Raw genomic sequence first — 27,813 nt, forward strand, 5'->3', positions numbered from 1 at the left:
AAAAAATACTAACGGGTTACTTTAGCAATCACACTAGGAAAGTCTTCAAATTTTATTTCAAGAAATCCTTGAAAAATGTTGCTGGAATTTGTGGAGTTCTGATGTAATCTTTGAAGGAACCTCATACAAAAATTCTTGAGAAACATCCTTTAAGGATCTCTGGGAAAAGTTTTGAATTCCTCGGGGGTTCAAATTGCCCTTGCGATAAACGCACAGCTCTTTAACAAGATCATGCAGAGTTGAGACGCTGATTTAGTCTTTGTTGGAAAGTACTGCAAGGAAGAAGAATTATTCTAAGTTTACTGCAACAATTTTTGTTTAGACAAGAATATATCAATCTTACTAGAATGCTTTCATTCAGTAATTTTAACTAGAATTCTAGAATCAAGTTGTTAATGCCTCTACACATTTCTGGAGGATTTATTCAAAGCAAAGTAAAGAATGGTAAAGAATCACCAATAATCTCTTGTTGTTAATTTGAGACGAAAAATTCCAATTCAGCAAATATTGAGAACCACCACATAGTGCGTTTTACTATGACCGAATCGACGTTGGTGTTGGCAGGCTTAGCAACTAAAGATTATTATTGTGTAATTGACATCGGTTCGAAAATGAGAGACACTTACCCTTCGGTATGGTTTCAGTTCCACCGATAGCAAGTGATGAATTCGAGCATCAGTCAAATCCTTCTTAGACGGATTGTAATCCAGTTCCTGCATGTCCAAGTTGCGTGTGGAGTTCTCCAAATTGGAAAAGCTCGGGCTGTGGATGGTTTGTAAAAATGGAAGAACAGTTGATCATGACCATTGGAACAATTACAAAAAAACTACGGTTTGTTAATAGAAATCAAAAACCTTAGCCAACTGCGCAGGTAAGTTACAGTAATAAATTGATGCATGTCAAAGGGGTTCACCATCCGACCTAAGCACCAATCGATCTATGTTCTAGGAGAGGAAAATACCAGAAATCAAACTAAAACCAACTTTTAGAGATCCAATACTGCGAACATGAAAAAAACATAAAGAATTAATATAAAATCAAATAAATTAACAACATATACGTAATAAAACTTAAGCATTGGACATTAATTCTACGAGGTATATAATTACATGGTTCATAAGGAATTCCTTAGTTGCAAATATACCGTTAGCTAAAAACTCAAGCAACTCGTATACCGAGAGTTAAAATCAAAGAAAAAGAAACATACAGAGACCAATTTAGAGTACATGCATCGATCTATTAATTTTTTACCAAGTGGCCAAGAAGGATGCTCCGCACCTTCCACCAAAGACACCGGTGTAGTTTCGGAAGAGGGCGCTCATCGATTCGGTGCCGGACATCTGACCGATCGTGGACGGGTTCCGGCGCATGTAATCCATCGCGTCGCGCATCGTAAGCTTAGAATAGGTTTCTAAAATTTTTGGTTCAGGACCCTGAAACGAAAACGATTTTTAATATTAATGTTGAGCATTTGCTTTGCTATTGTTGTACTCACTTGTAAATTCTTAATAAGGTATGGACGAATGAACCTATTGTCGAATCTCTTAAACTTATCCCTAATGTTGTAATTGCCCGTTTTTCCGACGATATCCTCAATACCCGCCATCGTGTGATCCATGAACTGTAATGGTATGGTGCAAAAGTCAGGAACGAAATGATTTTAGAGTAATCCTCGGCACATATTGTTAGAATTCATTTTTTTTGTCGCTGTTCGCTAGAAAATCCCAATGCTAGAAGAGAAGCGTTTGGGTTAACTCGATTGGTGTACCTTGCGTTAGGCAGTAAACGAAGCCGTCTGTGATTTTTTTTATGATAGGTCTTAGAAATTTTTTCACGTTATCCCTCTAATACCCAAATTTTTATTTTCAATCTAAATATCATTTTCAGTTATTTAAAATCGTTCTAAACACGTTTTGGGCAATAATTTATTTTTATTCGCAAATCTATGAATTTTGGTTTTTGACTTTTATAATTTTTATTTTTGAACATCCCTATCCTTTTTCATTTTTTCTTGAAGCTTCTTTTAGTTACTGATTTTTGGCAATAATAAATATTCAAGTTTTTACGGTACTTTAAAAAAAATAAATTTGAAATATTTTTCTGAAAATATTTTTATTATCCGTGTAAGTAACGGAAAAACAGGTTTGAAATTATTTTAATATCTCTAACCTCTTCTTCTGTTATAGGTTAATAGTAGAAAAATATACAAGGTACACGTTCAATAAACCCAGGCATTTGTAGGTTATATAATAATACAATTTTTCAAACAATTTTCAAAAATACAAAATGGTTTCAAAAGATATAAAAAACTTTTCTCATATGCTTGTTATGAGTCAAGGTGTAAGCCAAAAATAAAATCATTTTGATTTTCGAGTCACGGAAAAATACACAAAATTCCAAAGTGTACCCCGTCTAAAGGCGGGGTTGGGTATTAGAGGGTTATATTTCCATTGGATCAGGGTGTTTTCAATTCTCACTTTAGAACCATCAGCAAGTTGAGATTGCTAAGAAAACTAGGTGAGCAATGATATTGACCTAAAGAATTGAACGATTTTGTAATATTGGTTTACGCAAAAAGTTGCAGAATGATGATTTTTACATTACGAGTCGTACAAACGTGGTCAACGAAGCTTGCTGAGTTGAATAATTTAGACCAGTTCGACAACGAGTTGCGTACATTTTTCTTCTAATTTCGTAGAATACCACTTTAAGGTACACAGCAAAAAATTCTCAAATTTACATGGCACGTAATTCTTAATGATAATCATGTAAAACGAGTTGCAACTGAACATTCAACGATAATTAATGTAAACTGTCTCATTGCATTCGATAATGCTTGCAAACTTGAGTGAAACTGAAACATTTCATGATCTTCCATCCAACAATGTTGGATGCTTTCTTGCATCTTAGAAGTGAAATTGCAAACAAGAATTCTCGGTTTACATGATTCTACGATGAATATTCTGTCAAAAATAATGCACATGGATGGATCGACGGCTTGTCATGAGAAATGGCTTTGCATGATTGAGGCTAATATTACGTTACGTGTAAATCTAAGATTTTTTTGGTGTGTATAGGAAATAATATTAAGAAGCATTCACCATTATTTTGAAATTTATGAAAAAAAGTGTTATGGTTTATTATGCAACTTAAAACAGTTGCGTTATGATAATGCGTTGAGTAGTAGTCATTACGCAACTGATTACACTGACACTGCAACCCATAAGTCAGTGCAGGAAAGTAGGCCGTCTCATGACAGACTGGCGTGATTTATTATTTATTCATTTATTTGGTTCTACATCAATTTACTTGTTGAAACCTCGCCAACAATATTTTGGCAATTTACTCGGTTCATGGCCGCCTCTCTCCATCCTTGCTGTGCCTCACGACTTCTTGTTCTGACTGGATTCGAAGCAAAAACTATCTTTTTGCAATTTCTCATCGTAATAGGCAGTTTTTCATCATGCCAATCTGCCATGAAGCGGTCTACTTTCCTGCACTGAAGTGTGGGAGTGAATGGCCTAGTATCCTGAGTGAAGTGCGGGAATAATCATAACGCAACTGAAACCAGTGCTGTAATGATTCATTACGCAATGCATTCTCATTACACAACTGTTTTGAGTTGCGTAATGAATCAAAACACAACAATTTTTTAGAAATTGTAAAATAATGGTGAATGCATTCCGACACAATTGCATTCAACTCGATTTTGACAGCACTCGTCGTAATTATCCTACGAAGCTTGCCGTTCTGTAACTTGTTCCGTAGCTATTGTCCGGCATTTTTGCAACATGCTCTGTCCAGCGTACCGTTACAGCTTTAGCCAACTTCGGGATACTGGGTTCGCCGTAGAGCTGGGGAGCTCGTAGTTCATCGTTCGCCGTCACACACCATTCTCCTGCACACCGCCGAAGATCTTCCTAAGCATTCAGCGTTCGAAAACCCCAAGAATTTGCAGGTTCTCATCGAGCATCGTCCACGTTTAATATCCGTAGAGGACTATAGTTCAATTGTATTCTACATCGTGCATTTGGTGCGGGGGTGAATATTTCTTGGCCGTAGTTTCTTCTGGAGTCTAAAGTAAGCACGATTGCCACAGAGCCGTCAGCAAGGATCCGAGGTAGACAAACTCATCCACCACCTCGAATGCTTTTCCGTCTATCGTGACTTTGTTTTCGATGCATTCACCACCATTCTTAAAGCTTCGCGTTTCAGGCGGGTGAACAAATGTGCCACCGTTTCAAATTTTCTCCCTACCTCATGCTTCCACGGGTCGACGGATGACAAATGACCACCAGCTAAGAGTTGCGTGCTTAGCTGGTAGTGCAGCCTGGGCCCTTTAGTGCTTCTGACTTCAGCTAGATTGAGGAGGTACGTCCACCGAGCGTTTGTTCACCAAGAAGGTGCGACTCAAACAGCGTTTGACTGGCATCCAGCGGCTGAATGAAAAATGCTCTTCCCCGGAAGCTACACCTTAGATGGCTGCCCCATTACGGCGGATAGGGAACCTTAGGCTAACAACCTACTGTCCCCGAAACTTCAAAATATGTTCAAGGAACCGATAGAGAAAGATTACGAACTGATTAAACGGCAACGACTTTTAGCGCGAAACAACGGACACGAATTGGAACATAGAACGTACTAACCCTAGCCCAGCAGGGTAAACTGGCACAACTCGCCAACGAGGCGTGTCGCATGAAGCTCGAAATCCTAGGACTGAGCGAAGTCCGTTGGCCAATAGAGTTTTGTTTTCTTAATCTGTATGTTTTTTAGATATGAAAGCAGATTCAATGACATATATCATTTAATCACATACTGATATAACTGCCTTTTTTGGTCCCAAAATTATTCTAGCAAAAAAGCCCCACTCGTCTCCACTTTGTTTTTTCACGACAATGAAACTTATGTTCTTGACTAGTCGCGGGCAAAAAATTAGCTACTGTCATCTGCCGGTTCATGCCGGTTATCCAGGATTTGGTAAAACACTATTTTTGGACTGTGTTTACTAAAAGTATCATTAAATATCAAAATTTTGCTTGTAAATTAGTTGTAGTAGTTTAGCTTTTTTGTTGTTAAGTTTTAAATACTCGATGGCATAACATTTTTATTCATTTTTTATATGAAAAAAAGAAACGGTCAAAATCGATTTTTTCGTTTTTTCACTAAAGTGTCATACAGCGTCACCCACGTCAGTGATATAGTGTAAGTGTCTTGGGAAGATATATCCAAAATTCCTCAATGAACAACTTTTCAGAAGAAAGTTTTTTGCTAGGACGCTAAGATAAAACTAATCTAGATCAAATCTGAATGAGTCAAAATGTAGTAAAAAATATTCCAAAATACTTTGTCGAAGACACTGAACCTCTAGGACGCATATCCAGAGTACTAGAAGTTTTGGCCGAGGAGAAGCGTGAAGAACGACGGGTGGTGTTCACCGCTGCCAAAGTCGCGCTGAAGTCCGAGATAAGGGCAAGCAAAAAGGCCTGCTTTGAGGGACTCTGTCAGAGTGCCAACGCGAATCCGTGGGGCGGTGCCTACAGGATCGTTACGGAGGTTACGATGTGCAATAGCCCCTCTCCGAAGCAATGCCTTCTTGGTGGGCCCGGAGAGACGCAGGCCTGCCCAACCTTTTTGAACCGCGGGCCAAAACTCAGAAACAGTATTCTGCGGCGGGTCAAACTGGTTTTAGTACAGAAATTTCAAAAAATCTGGTGGGATTAATTTTTTTTCGGAAATATAAATAGTATGTGCTTTGATAATAATCTCGATAAATCTGTGACAATTGTGCCTATGATCACGCCTAAGCCCAGCAAAGGATTCTTTTAGAAATTCTTACAATTCTGTGAGAATGTTGTTCAGCATTTTATAAAAAAAAACTTTCTTAGAAATCTTTCGTAATCTTTCGTATGATTATGCCAGAATTTCATCTAGTATTGTTTGGAAGCCCTGACCACAGTTTGATAAGATTTAAGCCCTGAATTTTACGATAATCCAGGATTCTGTGACAATTGTCCTTAATATTCTACAGAACCCCACTCTAAAATTATTATAAGATCCTGATCTAGAATCTGTAAAATTCTGTCCTACTCAAAGTTCTGTAAAAAAAAATCATTAAGGATAGCTCAAGCCAATTTTGATACTTATATCCAGTATTTGGTGATAGTCATTGCTATCGTTCTGTAAAATTCTACTAGGGTTCTGTGAGAAAATTGCTTTTTGTGAGAATCCTGCCTAAGTTGTCCGTAATATTTATCTGAGAATGCTGTATTAAAATTTAAAAGCTATTAACCAGCGTCTGAATCTGCCTAATATTGGTTATAATCTTTCTTATGTATAAAATTCATGCTCGACTTTTGTTCGGACTTGATATACATTCAAATTTGTCCATATAATAGTGAAGAATGTTATTGGCGAGATTCCTCGTACATTTTTAGTCATCATAAAATTTAGAATTTTTTCAATTGGAACATTTTACACAATTTAAGAAATCACGCAAAAAACCGTGTATGAAGAGAATCTACAAAATAATATCTCAAAACAAAATAGAAAAAAAAAACTAACTTTTGAATAATCAGCCTTGAAACGTTCAAATATCTAGTTCTAGAGTTTCTAGAGTAGTGAAGGGGCCAGATATAAGAAGAATCTTCAAGTTCTTCGCGGGCCGTACAAAATGGAGTGGCGGGCCGGATGCCCGCGGGCCGTACGTTGGGCAGGCCTGGTTTAGTGGGTCGGGGTGTAGTCCTGTTTACTGCTTGCATGTAGTAAATGGTCCCCAACCCCACACTCCCGGACCATGGTCCGGTGTCTGTTGAGCAGATTATCCCCCCATTGCTAAGAAGAAAAAAAAAAGAGGTTTTGGCCGTCGTAAACAGCCATCTGCCCCAGTGTGCGGCGGTAACAAGATCGACATAGGTGCACGGATCAAGAAGGCGAGGGCTGCTTTTGCGAGCTTAAGAAATATTTGGAAGAATAGTCAGATTAGTCAACGCACCAAATTTGAATATTCAATTTCAATATCAAATCTGTGCTGTTATACGCCAGTGAAACGTGGTTTGTATCAGCGGAGAACACTCAACGGCTGCAGGTGTTCATCAACAGATGCCTACGGATATAATTCGGGCATGTTGGCCACACAACTGGATCTCTATTGCTGAGCTCCAACGTCGGTGCCACCAGCAACCGATACAAAACGAAATTCGACAACGAAAGTGGGGGTGGGTCAGTCACACTCTACGTCGGGGCGGAAACGAAATCTACAAACAAGCGTTGGAATTGAATCCAGCAGGACATCGCAGCAGAGGCGGCGCAGCCTCAACAAAGAAATAAAAGAATTATACGACAATTTAACCTGGCCGTAGGCCAAGGCGATAGCTGGCAAACGCCCAAGATGGAAATCTTTCAAGGGGTTTGCTGTTTCCGCTTCAGTCTGCATCGTTGCACGTATCATGCTGCGTATCATGCGTATCATGCTACACCATTACAGCCCGCACTGCATTCTTCTCCTTCAAAGCCTTCTTGCACTTTTCGTCAAACTAATCCTTTCTTGAACTTCGTTCCACGTATCTTTTTTTCATTATTTCTTTTTGAGAGGTTCAAGCTCCAACAAGGGCATAACGGAGCCGATAAACTAGATGTCATCAACATTACTTTGTAGACTGCTCTCTAATAAGTTCTATACGTCTGCTTTACTCATCAATGTACTGCTGTCGAAGCTCTTCATCCTCCACGAATGAAAATGAGTTGCGTCCCCAAGTATATTTTTCATGACCTGCTTGTCCGTATACGAATTGAGACATCGTTGTCGCTTTTTTCCAGGTTTCTTATTCATCTTCACTTCACTCATGCCATCGAACATCCACCGCACTGCTCTCTATATAGGCTCTCCATATAGATTGATAGAGGAATTGTGAAACGCTTCCCATCACAAACGAAGTTTATCTTCAAGAAATGCTATTATATTTCCAAAGGTTGGCCGTTTGGCCGAATGGACGATCCCAAAATTTGTTTTGTGTACCTTGCAAACGCATCTTAAATAAGAGAATCCTATAGGTTTTGCGTTGGATTTTATTTATTCAAACCTCTAAGTTCTGAAAATTTGGGTCGAATAGTGGAAAAATACGCAAAGTTCTAAAGATTTTTGTATGTCGTTCAAAAAATACTCGTTAAATTTAATTTTAGTGAATTTAAAAAATGCTTTTAAAATATTATTCGTATTTTCATCTCATGGATTTCCAACTTTGACATTGCTTTTCGTATAAAAAAGTTTTCGAAATACAACTGTTTTAGACTCCGTAAAAATAATGTGGAATCAAGTCTACCCAGTAATTTTTTGTTTTTTGGTAATTCATGTCTCGTGATTCAATTCATAATAATTTTTGCCTTTAAGTACATGTAATCCGGTTTTAAAATATGATCAATGATGTTGAAAAATGATGTTTCGGCGTTAATAACTTAAGTACGCGTTATGCAAAAAATAAGTATCATTGTTGAAATCCCCTCCCCACCTGTTTCACACTTTTTTATGAAAACTGTATGAATTGTCACACTTTACTGAACCATGTTCCCTCCTATTAGCGTGCCATACATTATGAACGACCCCTAATAGAATCTCAATCTGACGATTCTTTGATTCGTAATTTTGTTTCTGATGAATCACGAGAAAATTGCTAATCGGAAAATGGGTTGTGAAATCAAAATGATTGGGAACCTATGTTCTATACGACGCCATTGATTTTCCTGAGTTGTTTCAAAGGAAATATTAAACATATTACGAGAAGAAATACCTAAGTTTTATCACAAAATGGTCTTTTCAACAAACTGTAAGCTTGCTGGTTTTTGCGGGGTCCACCAATCTTATTTAACCGTAACATTTCTCTTCTAGTTTTTGCATATTACTGTCAACAGCGACAGCAAATTTGAATTCTATGGCCTGTTTTCAGCGAGAATTACTCCTCTCCTCACAAAACTTTCTAATCAATTGGTTAACTCACCCTCTCGTGAATTCGCTCGTTCATCGTCGGTTTCCGCTTGTTGGCGCGCTTCACGTTCAACACCCTGACTAGTGGTTTGATAGTGATGCCTTGCAGGAATACTGTAAAGTAGATGACCGCAATCGTGGTCGTCACAAACATCGGCTGCAGCGGAATGTGGTCCGTAGAAACCAGTAACACTAAAGCAAATGCCACAGCACCTCGAAGGCCTTGCGTTTGGAAAAAAAAAACAGTTTCAGTAGTCAATCTAACGTAATTATCACCAATCGAACTTACCTCCGTAAGACATAACAAATTGATCTACTTTAGATAATTTATGTATCCTAAAACGATTTGCCATCGCTGATAATATTAATACACCTGGCGAAAACAAAGATATAGACTGATCATTTGAAATTCATTTTCCGACAAAACAAACTTGACAACCTTACCTATGATTCTAAAAACAGAACAGAACACTATTGTCAATATGACGAACCAGGTATTCCAGATGTGCCGATTGTTGACGGTGGCCACGCCCAGGAACATGAAGATGATCGTTTCGGCTGACGAGGACAGCATTTTCAGTGCGTATTTGATGGTCGTGTGCGATTTGTGCGACACGTTCTGCTCGACGTAGTTCTTCATCGTGATGCCGCAGAAGGTGATGCTGTAATGGAGTAGAAAGATCGTAAAAATTTTGTAATTGTACAAAGAAATAGTATGAAGTTGTATTTTCTTTTCTCGTCAAAGAAATATCTGGACAAACATTTGAAAAGGGCCCAAGAGGTCTTGAGCCTTTTTTTAGAAACGTTGCTGTTGAGCCCTTCTTAGCCCGCCCACGCAAACTAACACCACTATCAGAAAGATTGGCGTTAGCTCTTCCTGATAGTGGTATTGGTGAGCGTGATCGAGTTGAATTGGGCTCAACAGCGTCTTGCAAAGCCAATGTTTACCAATGTCGATGTGCCCTTTTGAAATGTTTGTCCAGATATTGTTGCCTTTTTAATAACTTAATTCATGAAATGATAATTCGAATTTCATATAATGACTAGAACATTCTCTTAGATCGGATGCAATGAATATGTTTGAACACTTGTTAGGTTAAAACATTTTTCGACAGCAAAATCGAGAGGAAACCTGTAGATTTTATTAGTGGAAGCATTGGTTTATGTGAAGACATTTATGAATACCTGTATAGACTCAAAAAGAAAATGCAACTGGAACCTACTGGAGTCCTTTCGAGGACTTGCTTAATAGATCAATGGAAGAATTGTTCAATGAATAATGTAGGAATAGTTCATGGGTGGTAGAATATTGGGTGCTAAATGACTGGACATTGCGTACCTGCAGGTACTTAGTCTCTTGTCTAGTAACTCCTATCCCTACTTCATCGAGGTGCCGCCTGAAGTACGAGTAACACCTAGGGAGAGAAATTATCGGTCACGGCGGTAATCATAAGCCTATCGCCCAAGCCGATTTGCCGGAGGAAAGAGACGTGCGATAATATCCTACCCGTCCAGCATTGCAAAAGTGTGCTCTCACGAGTTTGAAGAGAATGATGCTAAAAGCTTCAAAATTGGATAGAAAATAACAAAATTATGAAGACTTTACTAAAGATCATATTTCATAACTTGAAAGTTGCTTGCGACAGCTCTAAATCTTAATATTTTTGCTCAGAATTCTAGATTTCCCATTTCACGTGATTTGAATTTAAAAGAGCACACGAGTTTTCGGTTTAGAGGGATTATGAAAAATAAACCGCGGCCTAAAGTTCAAGGTATTTTCCAAATAGAGTCTCTGGAGAATCTCTTGGAAATATTCTTGGAAAAACTTCTAAAAAGTCGTTAAATAATATTCCATGCATGAACCCTTGGAGAAGTTTAAGGGGGCGTTTAGGAAAAATATTGAAGACTAGTGACCCCGGCACTTTACACTATCTTCCATACAAAATTGTTTTAACTTGTTTTTCTGACAATCCCGGAGACTTTCCTAAACTTTTTCTACGTACGTTGCAGCCCTTAACGAAGGCAATAAGGAAAAAATCTTGTGAATCTGTTGACGCCATTTCGTGACATACAAACACCATTTCATTTTTATTTATATACTAGTGGTCCCGGCAAACTTCGTCTTGCCATCAAGTAGGCTGTTGAAAAATGGCATGCGCTATCCCATACAAATTGACAGATAAGTCTTCCCCGGGGTTTCCAACTAATCCGGATACTTTTCAAAACTGGTTTCTCAAACGAACACATCGGAACCCTATGTGAATACAACAGTGAAAAAATCGTGCAAATCCGTTAACCCGTTCGGATGCCATTTCGTGATATACAAACACCATTACATTTTTATTTATATAGATAGATAGGAAAAGATAGATTTCCTTAGAAGAATCATTGAAAAAAAAAGGCGCAAAACCATTTTGTGAAAGATTTTGAAAACATTCGCACGTCAAAAAAAAATCTAAAATAATATATGGAGAAATTTTTGAAGAATTTTTTCATAGATAATCTAGGGTAATACTTGGAGTAATTTCAGACCAATTTGTTGAAAGGGTTTTAGCCAAATTCCCGGAGAAGTACATAAAAGTATAAGGAAAAGAATTTCTAAAAACATTGTGTAGAACTTTTGTGTATATATTCTCTGGAGAAATATTTTGGATGTTTCAAGAAGCTATCGCTTGCAGGATTTCTAATGCAATCTCAAGAGGAATTCTCACAGGAATCCTTTGAGGAATTTTTTAAGAGATATCTGAGAAATTCCCGTATGATTGCCTTTTCCCTAACAATAAATTTCTCCAGAATTTTCATCATGGATCACCAGAAAAAAAATTCAATTAAAAAAGAACAGGATACTTGATACTTGATACACACACACACTAAGCTCTTACGGTGAATTTCTCCGTAATCTCAACAGCTGAACAGTTCGGTGAAATAAAACACCGTACTTTCGTCGGAATTTTACAGATTCCGGAGAATTTTTACCCAATACTGTGAAAATTTACCGTACTCCGTTAATTTATTTTACCGTACCGTTCAGCTGTTGAGATTTCACAGGAATCCGTTAAATAATTTAAGTGTGCAGGAACTTGATGTAGCGGGCTATTAAAGATTGGACTCGGAAAAATGCGACACTTTGTTTTGGGTCTAACTTTTTATCGCGTTGGTAAAAATTGATGAAATTTTGAGCAATACTAGTTTAGAGTGTTATGTTTATGTGTGCGTGTTATGTTTATTATCGCGAACGGTCGAGTAGTTTTCAAGATGCATTTGAAACAAGAAGAGCTACGCCAGCAAATCTTGGGCGCGGTGATCAATAATCCTGGTCAGTCGCATAGATGGATCGACAAAAGGCATTTCACCGTGTACCGTGTTGTGAAGATGTTCCAGGAGACGAAGACCATTGAGCGGCACGCTGAAAGCAGCCGAAAACAGAATACCCAGAGAAGGCACGGAAGATAAGGCAGTACTTTAAGAATAACCCGAATATTTCCGCCCGAGACGTGGCCAAAAAGGTCATTTCGTTGAAGTGATTCGTCCAGCAGATCAGCAGAACTGGACTGACAAGCAAAACACGGTGACCAAATCGCGTGCGCGGAATCTTTACCGTGAGTGGATGGTCAAGACAGCCATCAAGGATGACGAGTTTTTTGTCGGTACGTCCCGCATGGAGTTTCTGGAAGAGAACGATGTACAAAATCGCGAAGAAGTACCTGTTGTGGCAGGCGATCTGCGAGTGCGGACGGTACAGCAAGCCGTTCGTTATTGTGCATTCAGATTAACTTTAGACCGAAGTTCATAAGAGAAATGAAATATCACCAACAAAAGTTCGCCGAAGTTCGGCGTCCGCATTCTAACGAAGTGCTACGCCGACAAAGGCATTCTTTATGCGTCGGCGATGCACTGAATTAGAATGCCGACGCCGAACTTCGCAGAAGTTTGGACTGCCAAACTTTTAATTGCCACTCGAATTGTCAATACAACCAGCACCATAAACGGGCAGATTTATAGAGAGGAATGCTTGCAGAAACGCTTGCTGCGTAGGACTATGGTGAGAGCAGAGGAAGCTCTGCTCTCACCATAGTCCCACGCTATTCTGGCTGGATCTCGATTCGTGCCATTACGCAAAGCCTGTAATGGATTGGTGCGAAGTGAAGGGCTTTAATGTAGTCCCGAAAGAGGTGAAACCACCAAATACACCAGATCTTTGTCCGGTCGAAAAATTTTGGGCGATAATGAAAAAGAAGTTGAAGAAAAGCAAAAAAAAACATTTAAAACCGATGAAGGTTTGAAGAAAAACTGGGAGAAATTGTGTAAGAAGGATGGGCAAAGCCTCGCCCAAGATCTTATGAGCAGTGTAAAGAGAAATATACGAGCATTCAGTTTGGAGGAGGAAATTCAATAAATAAGTTATGCCAAAACTTAACATAGGACCGAAACCGTATAGGCTCAAAATATGTACACATAGTAGGCGTTTTGTACAAAGTGGATGGATTAAGATTCATTTCCCACACAATATAGTTAATTAATCCCTGAAAATTTTTGAAGTATTTGATTTAAGGTGATTATAAAAGGAAGACAAATTTCGAATTTTCAAGTGCACAAGAGTAGAGAATCTTACAACAGTTCGCGTTGAAAATCAATCAAACTACTTGCTTGCTGGTGGTGACCAATGGGATAAATTTTCTACGCGAGGCGCTGTTTGGATCTCAAGTCTTGTGCTCTTGAAAATTTGAGGTTTGGCTTCGTTCTATAATCACCTTAAAATGATTTTTTGTTGATAGTTTTTGTATCGTGTATCATGTATTATCTATGTATCATATTCTCCGAGTCCAGTCTTTAGAATATTGAATAGAAATATTTTCATTTCCTCTTTTAACACAACTCCTCTTGATAGAATCTCATTGCAACATTCTAATTTTTTTCTTCTTTTTTTTACAAGAGGAATTCATAGAAGATCATGGGGAAAAATCAAAGAAGAATATTTGAAGAATTTCCCGGGAAAAGTCAATACATATAGCAATTCATTGAAGAATTCTCGAAAGGAATTTCTTTAAGACTTCATTAAGAAATCTTTGTAGATAACAATGCAGAAACTCATGAAAAAATATTTTATGGCATATGTTCAACAGGACGAATAACATAATCCGTAGAAAATTGGCTTGTTTTTGGCTCTCATTTGTATGGAAATGGAAATTTCCAATTAGTATGGAAAGAATAATTGTTGAAAAAAATTTCAACTTGTTTTTCTCAGATGCAGATTTTTACACTTACGCCTTATAGCTTCTAACCCCCTTTATTTAAATGTTTAAAAATAGGCCTTTTTATACTTGATTATTTGGTAGCATTGTCAATTCCTGTTTTCTATTGTTATTTTGTCTATTGCTATAATTATGAAACAGTCAAGAATATTTTGACGTTGCTTTGAAACAATGACTCTCATTATAACTTAGAATTTCATACGGATAATTTGAACTATTTTTCTTCATAATGCTATTTTTTAGGGTTGGCCTAAAACTCAATGGGTGGAGTGTGTTCGACTGACAATTAATCACGCAACAAAAATATGCTTTTTCTTTTAAAATTTGAAATGAGTTAATCTAGCAATACTATATTTCAAAAATAATATGTTAAATGAATTTCTTCAACAATATTATTCAAAATTTACCGAGGATAAATACCTTACTAGTTATTAAAGATTCAACAATACTTACGCCAGGATGCCGCTCATGTGGAAGATTTCAGCATTCAGATACGCCAGGTAGGCCATCACAAAGATGAAGATAGGCTCGATGACTCGTACGTGGTCGGTGAATCGTGTCACCAACCCGGTAAGGAAGCCCCAGATTACACCTGTGTTTACAAATGATACGATTATTATGTGTGATATATGTTTATGTATTAGGGTGGTTCAAAACATCGTTTTTGCTTCTCATCGCTCATTCGATTCTAGGACGAATTCTGAGTGCACTATTTAAGCTAATTTAGATGAAATCTGAGGCTGCATAAGGTCTTTAAACACAATATTTGATTGAATGAATTACTTGCTTTTTCCATAATAATTCCTATAAAAATTCTTCTTCAAGGGCTAGTGTAGTTTCAGTTTCAATCCAAATGATCCAAACGATCTTAAATTTTGAGAGCGCTTTTTTAATTTGACCTAGAATCAAATGGCCGATGTAGAGCGAACGAAATTTTGTATCACTCTAATATGTATCAACCCCCTAACCATATCCTGGCCACATTCGTGGAAGGAATCAACTTACCGATGATGGTGCCACCGAGGGCAACCACAAAGAACGACGCAACACCCGAAACGATATCCACCACCTGGATATTGCTGGCGCCAATCTCATTGTATGACTCGAACATGTGATACATCACAACCTGTTCCGGAAGTCGTTGGTACAGGTTGGTGACGGAGATGAGTACGGAAAATAAATAGATAAATTAGAGACGTGAGAGTGTGACATCAAACTAACTGTCAGCCATTGGGCGCCGGCCACAAATTACGTAACGCTCCAAAAGGGGGTGGGGGGTAGGCTTAAGCTTTACGATTCAAACAATATTTTGAAAATGTTTATACAAAAAGCATAACGGAGGAGGGAGGGAGTCAAAATTTTCCAATTTTAGCGTTACATAATAAATGAACGCCACCTTATTGTGTTGCGTTTAGGTATGATGCTGAAATGTACGATTGAGTGACGAGAGATGCTACTGATGCGGTCTTGGTGGCATACAGGTGAATAGTGCTATAAATTAAGCTATTAGACGCTAAACAGGCATATTTATGAACGAGATGTCGTTGCCTATCATCACGACTTCTGCCCCTGCTAATCTTTGCGTCCTCAACGTCTATTTTATTTTTAATTTCCAAATTTTTAATCAGCTATGGAAAACTGTTTTCCAACTGATTTTTTCAAATTAAATGGCATATTATGTTGTACCAATTTGCAAGGTCACATTGTGAAACCGCTTCATCTAACGAATTCGGAGTTACTTCGGATTTCTTTGGTGTCAAAACCTGCCGAAATACGATGTTTCTTTTGTTAAGAAAACTTATGCAATATTTTAGACATATATTTTGAACATTGTATTTCAGCAGGTATTGACCCCAATGGAATCTGGAATAAATCCGGAATCGTTAGATGCGCCGGTTCCATAATGCACCATATCGGATGCCATTTACTTTCAGTTTACAAACGATTTTTAGACAGCCGATTGAAGATTTGGGGATCATCAAAAACAGATGTTGGATACGCAAAGGTTAATGTGTAGTAAATGATGTGCTAGATGTGGAATTTGGAACATTAAAATACAAAATTGAAAAAAAAAAGAAATCGGCAAACAGAATTGATGAAGGATCCCACACAAAACCTGATGCTAAAACTGTCAATTGTTTTACATATTACGTCCTTGTTACGCAAATAACTGCAGTGGGCCGCTTTTTAAATTAATCAACCGCTCAATCAGCAGTGACGCATGTAGTTAGGAAACTGACAGCACGTCTGATTATAACTTCACTCTACCCCGTAACATCGCTCATCACACAGTGCCGGCTAAAATCTAATAGTGATTGACCGGTCCCGACTTACCGTGACAGCATCGTTTAGTAACGATTCGCCAAACACGACGATGTACAGCACTTCGTTGACGTGAATTTCCTCAAACACGGCCAGAACCGCCACCGGATCGACGGCGGAAATCAGCGACGAAAACAGGAATACGTGTAAAAATGGCAGATCCACTCCGAAAATGCCGGTCAGTCCACACGCCCAAAGCGAAACACCTACGCAACGGAAGCGGAAATAAAGTACCGGAAAGTTATGATACAAATCTGATTTGATTACACGGCGAGTTACACGGTGTGTCTGAAATCGTTATTAACGAAAAATTTTCCAAGAATTTGGCAGCTACCTTTCAACAGATATAGTGTTGGAACATCTTCTTCGCGAAATTGAAAATATTTTTTTGCAATTTTTCATCGTAATAGGCTGTTTTTCATCAGGGCGATCTGTCATGAAACGGCCTACTTTCCTCCACTGAAGTATGCAGTGCGGGAATAGTCATTACACAACGCTTTCTCATTAAGCAACTGTTTTGAGTTGCGTAATGAATCATAACACAACAATTTTATGCATGTTGTTTCAAAGATGTTTATTTTTTTTTCAAAACAAGTACTGGCATCCTAGTTATCGATTGCAGTTGATAGATAGCTGAAAGATTTATTTTGAATGGATATATAATTTTTCATAAAATCGAAAGTCGGTTTCTGTTTCGGGGAAACTTTGATAATGGAGTGTCCCGATGGGAACACACACCACAGTGTGCGGCGGTCAGTTGAACAACTGGTCATCGTACCATGATTTTACTCCGAAGACGATGAGGCAGGGTTCCCATCGTGACATCCCCCCACCCGTGAACCAGAATGTCTTCCTGATTCTTGCACACTTTCCGGTTCACCACTTTCCACGATGTCTAGTATCGCCAGCTTAACTGCAGGTCGCCTGAAGACTCCGAATGCAGTGCGTACTAGTGCTTGGCGGACTCGCCCATCTCTCCCGGGCATAGTCTTCTCTACGCGTCCACGAATCCACTGGCTACGCGCTGTTCCACCAACCATCAAAACCAGATCTCCAACTTTCAGGTCTCGCACTTCTGCAAACCATTTGTTCCGACGTGCGATGATCGGTGCGTATTCCTTAACCCATCTTCGCCAGAATTCGTCGCATATCGATTGTGCCAACTTCCAGTTACTCCGTAGAGCTCCCTTTTGAAGTATCGGCTTGGATGGTAGAACCTTCAGACCGCTCGAGTTACCTAACAAGAAGTGATTGGGCGTGAGCGATTCTTGATCTGCCGACTCAAGAGGAATATAGGTGAAGGGTCTTGAGTTTATCATGAACTCTGCTTCGACCAAAATAGTTTCCAGAGTCTCATCGTCTGGCTTTCGAGGGGCTTCTGCTACTGCTCCAATGGCGACCTTCACCGATCGTACGAGTCGCTCCCAGGCACCACCCATGTGGGGCGCAGCCGGTGGAATGAACAGCCACTTTGTCTGGGCACTCGTAAAAAATCGACGCTAATGCTTCGTTCATGTTGCGTTGTTCCTCCAAGTCTCTACTTGCTCCCTGGAAGCACGTCCCATTGTCGCTATAGATTTCAGCTGGGGGACCACGCCAAGCAACAAATCTGCGAACCGCCATAATGCACGACTCGGTGGATAGACTGTGCACTAGCTCGATATGCACCGCACGAATTGTGAGACATGTGAATACTGCAACCCACCGTTTCACCTGGCTTCTCCCAAGCCTGACGAGAACTGGTCCAAAGTAATCTACTCCAACATATGTAAACGGTCGGACAAACGCTCGGAGACGAGCCGGCGGGAGTGGAGCCATTGGTGGTGGCTTTGGGTAAGCTTGCTTCACTCGACACAAGGCGCATTCCTTAGCTATTTTTTCTACGAGACTTCGTAGCTTTGCAACTTCAAACCGTTGCCTTATCTCGTTCACAACTGTTTCCCTGTTTGCGTGCCGAAAACGACGGTGATACCAATCGACGATTAACATGGTAATTGGATGCTGACGTGGCAAGACAGCAGGGTATTTGGCCTCAACTGGTGCGAATTCTGCGGCGCCAATTCGGCTACGCATCCGAAGTATCCCGCGATCGTCGAGATATGGCCATACTTTGAAAATGGAACTGGACTTGGCCACGCAAGCATGTCGCTTATCCGGCGATCCTTGAGTCGAAGAAAGAACCGAGATTTCCTCTGGGAATACTTCATGCTGTGCTATTTTCCACAGTGTTTCCTCAGCCCGTTTCAACTTGTCCTGAATCAGTAAGCCTAACTGCAGTGTTCGACCACTACGTTTATTCTGCAGGTTGTCAACGAAACGCAGGACGTAAGCCATTACTCGTTGCATTTTTTCGTAGCGGCTAAACATTGTTGCATCGATTACCGAAACTGCTGACCAGTGGGTATGAACGGGTCGAAGCTCTTCTTGAGTAGAAACATTGTGACGGCGCTCAGGCCAATGGTCTTCACTTTGATGCAAGAATGCTGGGCCATGGAACCATGCACTCTCCGCTTGAAATTCGGGGCCTTTTCCCCACTTTGTGGCTTTGTCAGCTACGTTGATTTTGGTTGGGATCCATCGCCACTCTTGAGGGTCGCTTAAGGTAAGAATTTCACCCACTCGCACAGCAACGAACTTCTGGAACCGACGATGATCTGACAGAATCCACGCCAATACCGTAGTTGAATCGGTCCACAAATATCTTTGAAGCACCGGGATTTCATGATTGCTCTGAACGGATAGTAGACATTGAGTACCAAGAACTGCGGCCTTCAACTCCAGCCGCGGAATCGAAAGGGTTTTTAAGGGAGCTACTTTACTTTTCGAGCCGATTAGGGCTACTTGAATGCCGTTGCCATTCACCATTCGGAAGTATACGACACAGCAGTATGCCGTTTCGCTTGCATCAACAAAAACATGAGCTTCCAACCGACTTTCGCTATTGGAATACGGTGTAGAGAAGTAACATCGCGGTATCCTTAGCTTTTCCAACTGATCGAAGCAATTAATCCATTGTCTCCATTGTTGAAAAAGGATTTCGTTGATTTTGTCATCCCAACCTGCTCCAGAAGCCCAAATTCCTTGGATAAGGACTTTTCCATGGATAAGGAAAAAGGAAATAAGGCCTAGCGGATCGAAAAGGCTCATGACGACCTTGAGTATTTCCCGCTTCGTAGGAACATGGCCATCATTAAGGATGAAAAGCAGGCCTTCTCGAATGTTCACCGTGTACGTGAAACAATCAACGCTGGGTATCCATTTCATTCCTAATACTGATTCCGTGTTCTCACCTCTCTCCAACGCTAGATTCTTCGTTGTGTCGGCTGATTCTTCGCCGATAGCTTGCAGCACCTCTCCGGAATTGGATAGAAAGTTCCGAAGTTCAAATCCTCCTCTGGAGTGAACGTATTTCACCTCCTTTACAACTTCTACGGCTTCCTGGATCGTTTTAAAGCTATCCAGATAATCGTCCACATAATGATGTTTCGTGATAGCAATCGCAGCTCGTGGATACTGATCCGATAGCTCTTCAGCGTTCAGGTTCTTCACGAATTGGGCTGATACGGGTGAACACGTGGATCCAAACGTTGCCACATCCATGACAAATATTTGGATATCGTCGGACGGCCTGTCGCGCCACAGAAAACATTGGGAGAGACGATCTTGTTCTCTGATTTTGATTTGGTGGAACATCTCCCTGATGTCTCCACACACAGCCACCGGAAATTGACGGAAAGAACTAAGCACAGCGACTAATGGTGTCAGCAAGTCAGGCCCCTTCAATAGCTTGGAATTAAGTGAGATCGAGCCAACTGTCGCTTTAGCATCCCAAATTAATCTAACCTTTTGTTTTCTGGGGTGTTGAACTACTCCCAATGGCAGGAACCATAACCGGTTACGGGCAACTGAGTCCAGTTCCGCTTGAGTTGCTTTATGTGCGTAGCCTTTTCATTCATAATCGTGAATCTGTTCCCGCACTCGATCTCCAAGCCATGATTCTTTCGCGAACTTTTTCTCCAAACCTACAAGCCGTCTAGCAGCCATGGGATAACTATCGGGAAACTCAGGATTATCCGTCCGCCATAATAGACCTGTCTCGAAATTTTCGCCAACTCGTCTTGTCGTCTTTTCGAGTATCATCTTCGCTCGTTTGTCTTCCTCTGAAACGAGGTCTCCGCTGCGATTAGTGATTCCATCGTTCTCAATCATGAAGAAATCACGCAACTGCGCATTCAGCAGGTGATCTGCAGTGGAAGGTTCGGCAGTGTGAAAGTTTACGATTGCTGCGTTACTGCTTCCTTCACCGCTGCATCCATATACGGTCCAACCCAGTCGACATTTCGCTGCTATTGGGTCATGCAAACTACCTTCACGGAGTTTCAAAGGTACTCATAAGCGAAGATTATCCAATCCTATTAGAAGTTTTGGTTGGATGGTTTCATAGCTATCCATTGGAAGCGCTCTGAGATGAGGGAAACGCTGTGTTAATTCTCCGTAGTCAAGTCGCTGGCTGGGCAGGAACAAACAGCTTACGGTCCTGGCATTTCGAAGATCGAACTTCCCTGAACCACTTTTTCCAGATATTCCCAAACTAACTTCCTGGGACTTGGATTCATTCCGCTTCACGTTGCCCGTCCACTGAAGAGTTAACGCCTTTACGGGACCTTTCACTCCTAGCTGTTTTGCGACGTTGTCTTCGAGTAGTGTTATTTCCGACCCTTCGTCGATAAAGGCGAACACGGAAACGCTTCTTCCTTCGTTGTATAAAATGACGGGTAGTATACGGAAGAGAGCTTTAGGAGAAGACGAGTGACTAGATGAGCAGTTGACATGATGTGTCGGTGAAGGAGAATGGAGAAGAGTGTGATGCTTTAGGCGGCATCCTTCCACTGCGCAACCTTGCCATGATTTGCACGGCCATTTGCCATGGCTGTTCAAGCATGTCCTGCACAAACCCTTCTTTTGTACGGTTTTCCAACGCTCGTCGGTGTTCAACTCCTTGAACTGAATGCAATCGGCAGCTTTGTGACCCTCGCGAGTACAGACTCCACACACTTTTGTCGGTTTCCGATGTTGCTCTGTCCGATTCGGCTGTTTATCCCCTTGGCGGTCGCCTTGGGAATGTGCATGTATACCTGCATTCTCCCGCATTTTATGTTTCTCGCTTTTATACGGCTTATCGTGCAGTGGAAGCTCGAAGCTTACTGCGCTCGCTGCTGTTAGTTGCTTCTCCATGAAGAGCCCAAAAGTTTCCAAGTCCGCCAACGGATGTTGACTCTTGAAGGAAGCCCACTCCATTTTCATAGAGCCTGGAAGTTTATCAACCAGTTCCTGCATCATCATCGGATTTGAGAGATGTTGTTGCAATTGTGCCGCCCGCAGATGATCGACGAAGTTCCCTACTGCCAATCCAAACTCGATCACCGTTTCCAGTTTGTCTTGTCTAGGACCTGGTGTGCGGCGAACCTTTTCTAACAGGGATTTGAGTAGAAGTTCCGGACGACCGTAACGTATTCGAAGTGTCTCGATGGCATGAGGTACACTCTCTGGCAGTAGCAGTTTGCTGCAAACTGACTCTTTTGCGTGTCCCGAGAGACACTGCTGAAGACGAATCAAATTTTCTGCATTCGTGTAACCACAAGCAGCCGTAGACTGTTCATAGCTACTAATGAACATTGGCCAGTCCATCGGGTTTCCGTCGAACCTGGGCAACTGTTTCCCAACTACTTGCCGAGCTGCAATCTGCTGCGATTGAAGAACGGTCGGCTCCGCAGCCATTGTTGTCTGCTGAATCGGAACTTGCGGCGGGACAAACATCTGCTCCCGATGGTTGGTCTGCAAATCTACTTGAGGATTGGCGACACCATGAAATTCGGGTGGATAAGCCCGACAACTTGGCACAAGAATCTCAGCGTGGTGCTGAATTGGCTGCTCGAATACTCTTTGAGATTGAGCTGCATCCATCCGAAAACAATTATCGTACTGTTGTTGTGGAAGGGGCTGGCATAACTGCGGCTGGCTGGTTGGTTGATGAAAATGCCGATTTGGCAACGGGTGATGCTGATGAACTGACGTTTGGCTACGATGTAACGGTAACCCATCCTCCGATTGGGATTGATGCAGTTTCTGGGCCATAGTGAAGTTCTCCTGCTTGCTCTGCTGGGGACGAGGCCGAGAACTCGAAACGTACTGGTGAAATGGCTGCACAACAATTTCAGAACGAGCTTGTTGAAGTTTGACGGGTCCAATCTGCTTCTCAAGGACCGATTGCGTGGTGAGTTGAGCAGCCCTATGCAGCGGAGGCGCCAGCTGGTATGATAACGGGTCGTGGAAACCAGTAGGATGAAGGCCATTATTGCTTTCTTGCTCCTTCACCATCTTTCCCATCGAACTTCCGTTGGACTTTTGATCCGCCAGCCAACTCTTTACCTTTTCCTGCGAATCTGAAACCGAGCTTGCACTGCTAACACTTCCACATTCCGACATCAATTTGATCAGCTCGTTCTTTTTCTCAATAGATTCTCTGCGAATCATTTGCTGTTTCGCCAACAACGCCCGCTGTTCTTCAAGCTTTCGCTCTTCTTCCATGAGCTGCTTCTTCTCTTCGATCTGCCGCTGTTCTTCCTCGAGTTCCCATTTTTTAAGCTCTTCTTGTTCCTAAAGCTCCTGCTCCTTCATAGCCTTTTCTTCATCGATGACCTTCATTTGGGCTTCTAAAGCCGCAGCACGAGCACTGGACGATTGACTCGCAGGAACAGACGGAATCTTCGAGCCCTTCCTCGAAGTTGATCTTCCACCGGTTTTTGCGGATCGATTGTCCGCCTTAAGCTGCTTAGCACGTTTAGACTTATCGGCACTCACCTTGGCTATGCAATCTTTGCATACATACTGCCTATCCTTCACGGTCTCGTCTACGCCCGCACACGTGAAGTGTTCCCACAAGTGGCACTTGTCACAGGCGACCATCTGCGCATCGGCCGAGTCCGGTAGATTGCAGGTTTTGCAATTGAACGCAGTCGTATCGTGATCTCCTTCCATTGCGTCTATCCACGTACAAAAATTCATAAAGAAATTGTACGGATGATTTCCCAAATCTATGAGCAAACCAATTTTTTGTGTGTGGTTAGCTTTAAGCTGCAATTTCAATTTTATTATAAGCATTTTCATCATTTCTCTAAATTATCTCTACTTACAATTTTTGGTGGAACCCTTCTATAAATAAGATCACGATTCCACTCTCCTGGGCCACTCTGAACGATACGTCTCCTGCATGAATATAGTATGTAGTCTAACCATTGAATCTCAATCGCTCCGTTCTTATACTTACAGTACTTCTTCAATAAATTTAACCCGTTAAATGTATATAGTTTGCAAATAATATCACATAAGCCTAGATGTAAGATCATTTTGTAAATATTAGAATATCATATTAAGTTTTAGCATATTTACCCTCGTTATTCTTTAGTTACGAAGAGATCCACAACAATTCATCACTTAGTCTATATTTCAATGTGAGTTCAATTCCAGCACTAGCTTTAACTAAATTTAAGTGTAAATTGGATATAAATTGATTGAGTTTGATAGTGATATTATTAGCGAGAATATCTACTGGGACAGCAACAGCCTAAATATCTCTCAATGATGACTTTCACTTTTTGCCCTCCACTATTCTGTCCAGAATCGTTCTGTTGATATCTGGTCATCCGTTGGTCATTGTATTCGCCCGCATGGCAGTGTGCGGCGGTCAGTTGAACAACTGGTCATCGTACCATGATTTTACTCCGAAGACGATGAGGCAGGGTTCCCATCGTGACAATGGAGCATAAATCAAACAAAACTGAATGTATTACGAAAATTTCTAGGGCATTGCATACCTCTTGGCGTTTATCGCTATATGGAAATTTCTGACTTAGATTACAAAAATGGCCACAGTTTGTAAAAATGGTTCTCGCTAAGAGATTTGAGACCATATTCATGTTCTATTATGACTAGGCTGTCAAATATAAATGACAAACTATTCAAAACTGCATCAAATAGTGATTGTCGAACAGGCTGTTCGTGAACGTTTCAAAATTTCTTAAGTTGCATCAAATTTTAATATTCGTATATTAAGTCTCAAATGTTCTCGATTCAAATGAAAATAGCTCTGACATGAAGTTTCATACTAATATTCTTTACTTTTGCATTTGTTTTGCTTAACTGATTCACAGATATTATATTAATTTGTTTTGTATGTGATGGGTCCCGCATTATCAAAGTTACCCCGTTTTACGGTACGTAACTCGATGCAGAACTCGATTTTTACAGTACTCGTCGAAATTATCCTGCTCAGCAAGCGTCGTAGGATAAATTTACGACTCGTGCTGTAAAAATCATAATTCTGCAACTTGTTCCGTAAACTACTATAACTACCCAAGTAGCACTGGTAACAACCCAAGTAGCACTGGTAACAAATGCAATATTTTAGAAAAATAAAACAAATTACATTGCCGTTGCATTTCAGATAATTTGTAGCATATCTTATTGATTACTTTCAATTTTGGTTACTAAACTATTACATTGTAACTTACGCTTTGTTTACATTACATAGGTGTTGCATTTTTACTTGCATGTAACTTAACCTAGAGCTGTCAAAATGAATAAGTTACATTGAAATTAAATCTGTGGTTGCAAAGAAACAAATAACACGCTAGGTTACATACTGATTGCTAAGTCACATGTGTGTAACAGCATGAAGTTTGTTTACCATTTGTCATAGGGGAAGGGGTGAAAAAATGAACAGGATGGTAAAATGAACACCAAATTTCAATAATTTTTATTACGCACGGATGATTTAGAGCATAAATAAGAGTGTTTTTGTTGATACGGAGATAAATTTAAGTCAGAACCACGTTCAGAAATTAAAACTGATGTAATTTTAGGCACGGAGATGTTGAGGTTTTTCAATGAGGTGAATATCGTAATGATATGATGTCGAAGCAGAAACCTTTAGAACTGTTTTCGAAGGGATTATAATCATTCATAGATGTTTTTTTAGGACTGTGATAAAAAATTCAAAAATGTTTGTTTTGCCACCAACATAAAATGAACATTTCCATAATATTTTAATGACGATGAAAGTATGTGAAAATTTAGCTGTCATAGTCTCGTTAATTAACATCTCTATTTTTGATGTTGTGCGATAGAACCAGTTATAATTAATAAATGAAGGACAACTTCTGCGAGTAGACATATCACAGAACATCGAGTTACATTTGTAATGTTCTCTTTACTACTTTTGTGGGAAACGCCAATCTTTGAGCCGATGACTCGGAATGACGAGAATTCGTTTGAGGGAGCAGGATCCGTCATCAACTCGATAATTTTCAAAAGCAGTTTTTTCGTAAAAAATCATGAATATATTCATGTGTTCACTGTATTTTATTCTCCAACCGAAACACAGTGAACACATTTTCGACGAGTAAATTTCAGTTTTGAACAGAAAAATGGCTATTAAAGTTTCGATGATTACGATGACGGATCTTTGAACGTTAAAGTGTTTGGGTCCTCAAGACAATTCGTAATCAAACGTCAATATTCCACCGCATAATCGCTAGTGTTTGGAGGTGATGTTTACTTCAAAAATTTCGAAATCAACATCTCCAACTTAGTTCTAATACCCTCCGTACACGAATTATTGTGGCGCGTCGATCGTCGCAAGTTTCTCGTTGAACAGTCAATCCCGTAAATGATTGTGTTTTGTTAAGCTTAATTACTTTTAGACGACAGCAGTCAGTGGCTGTCTTCTTTGTTGAAATTTGTTTTGGGATTCCAACTCCCACAGGGTCCACTTATGTACTGTCAAAGTTTGTATTACGTGCAATAAATATGTTGAATTTGTCCTTGAATAACTTATCGAAGGAACTAAACTCGACCTAATCAACTCGTGGGGGCAAAACCCCCACCCCACTGTTGAATTCAAATTCTACCAAACGTAATGGCACGTTGAAGTAACGCGCAAATTAGAACCTTACAAATGTAAATTTTAGGCATCAGCATGTATCTATTATTGAACAATAACATCAGAACAAACGCCTGTAGGTATGCATTATATATGCAGAATCGATGAAGAAAAATCACTCATGTTAGTTAGGCCCTATTGAAGTGAGAGCCAATTTTAGACCCACCTTCTCCCTAGTAGTCATTTGTCCATACACAAAATTTACAATTTGTATGGACCGTGGTCATTGGGCAGAATCTCTCCCCTCCCCCAATAAATGACTACTTGGTTTACGGATGACCCATAAGCACGCATTTTTTAATTGATTTATTAACCCTAGAAATACTCAAATGAATGGATGTTGTTTCTACTATTTGATAGAGAACATATTTGTATATCCGATTATAATAAAAAAAGCATGTTTTTCACATCTAAATCGCTATTTTCCTTGTCATGGGCATATTACCCTCAGTCCCTAATATTGGCACAAATTGATCAATTTCTAAATTCAATTCGTTGTTTCACCTCAGGACGCAAGATTGCATTACTTCCTAGCGTCTTGTAGTGAAAAATTGTTAACAAACCCGCATCTTGTCACCTTTATTCACAAAAGAGAGGATCGATGAAGGATCGATCATGCGACGTGCGCCTTTATTATAGCACACGCTTGAATTTGCCTTCTTTCGAGCTATTTGAGCCATTTGAGCACGTCACAAACCATGTGCTTTTTTGGACGGTGCATTTAATTTTCATACTTTTGTAAGGTTCCAGTCAATTGGCTTTGAGGATTTTTGCACATTATTTGATGATTTATCGCAAATTCATCGTTTTTCACATTAAAAGCAAGACGATATCGTTTAGGTGTTCATTTTAATACCCCTTCCCCTATTGACAGCAGTGTCATTTATCATTTAGTTTCAGTATAGTTACACATCAGTTTCAAAATAACATAAGATTTTTGGGTGACTGATGTGTAACAAACGAGTAACTTGCTGACAGTGGTCAACACTACATGCCAAAAGTTTTCATACGTGTTGTGAATTTTGATATAAGAACTTTACTATTTTATGACTAGTTATTGTTTTCATAGATATTTTTCCAGTGATTGATTAAAATTGTTAAATTTACAATTTGCAGCCTTTTTAACAGCTTCTTAATAGTTTTCATCATTTTAGATTGGCTGTCCTCAAACAGTTATTCGGAAGTGTTTCTGCAGCAAGATGAAATTAAATGGCGATTTATGATAGGCAACCCAGAAAATCCAACTGCGAGACACGAAACAA

The 27,813-nt window shown here is 40.1% G+C and overlaps 1 protein-coding gene across 18 annotated transcripts in view; it reads right to left on the bottom strand.

Annotated features, from left to right (window-relative positions):
* Positions 1–27,813, bottom strand: part of LOC5570922 (sodium/hydrogen exchanger 3) — a 306,524-nt gene that overhangs the window by 78,423 nt on the left and 200,288 nt on the right. For 14 of the 18 annotated variants that reach the window (XM_021844917.1, XM_021844913.1, XM_021844919.1 and 11 more), the window contains 9 exons: positions 16,564–16,757; positions 15,235–15,355; positions 14,683–14,821; positions 9,422–9,639; positions 9,267–9,350; positions 8,991–9,199; positions 1,496–1,621; positions 1,252–1,433; positions 627–762 (listed from right to left, as the gene is read on the bottom strand). In XM_021844917.1, coding sequence (XP_021700609.1) covers positions 627–762; positions 1,252–1,433; positions 1,496–1,621; positions 8,991–9,199; positions 9,267–9,350; positions 9,422–9,639; positions 14,683–14,821; positions 15,235–15,355; positions 16,564–16,757 — 1,409 coding nt within the window. The remainder of the gene's footprint in view (positions 1–626; positions 763–1,251; positions 1,434–1,495; positions 1,622–8,990; positions 9,200–9,266; positions 9,351–9,421; positions 9,640–14,682; positions 14,822–15,234; positions 15,356–16,563; positions 16,758–27,813) is intronic. The other 4 variants (XM_021844922.1, XM_021844923.1, XM_021844927.1 and 1 more) reach the window with 1 other exon arrangement.

Source organism: Aedes aegypti, chromosome 2 (assembly GCF_002204515.2).
Source record: "Aedes aegypti strain LVP_AGWG chromosome 2, AaegL5.0 Primary Assembly, whole genome shotgun sequence".
NCBI lineage: Eukaryota > Metazoa > Arthropoda > Insecta > Diptera > Culicidae > Aedes > Aedes aegypti.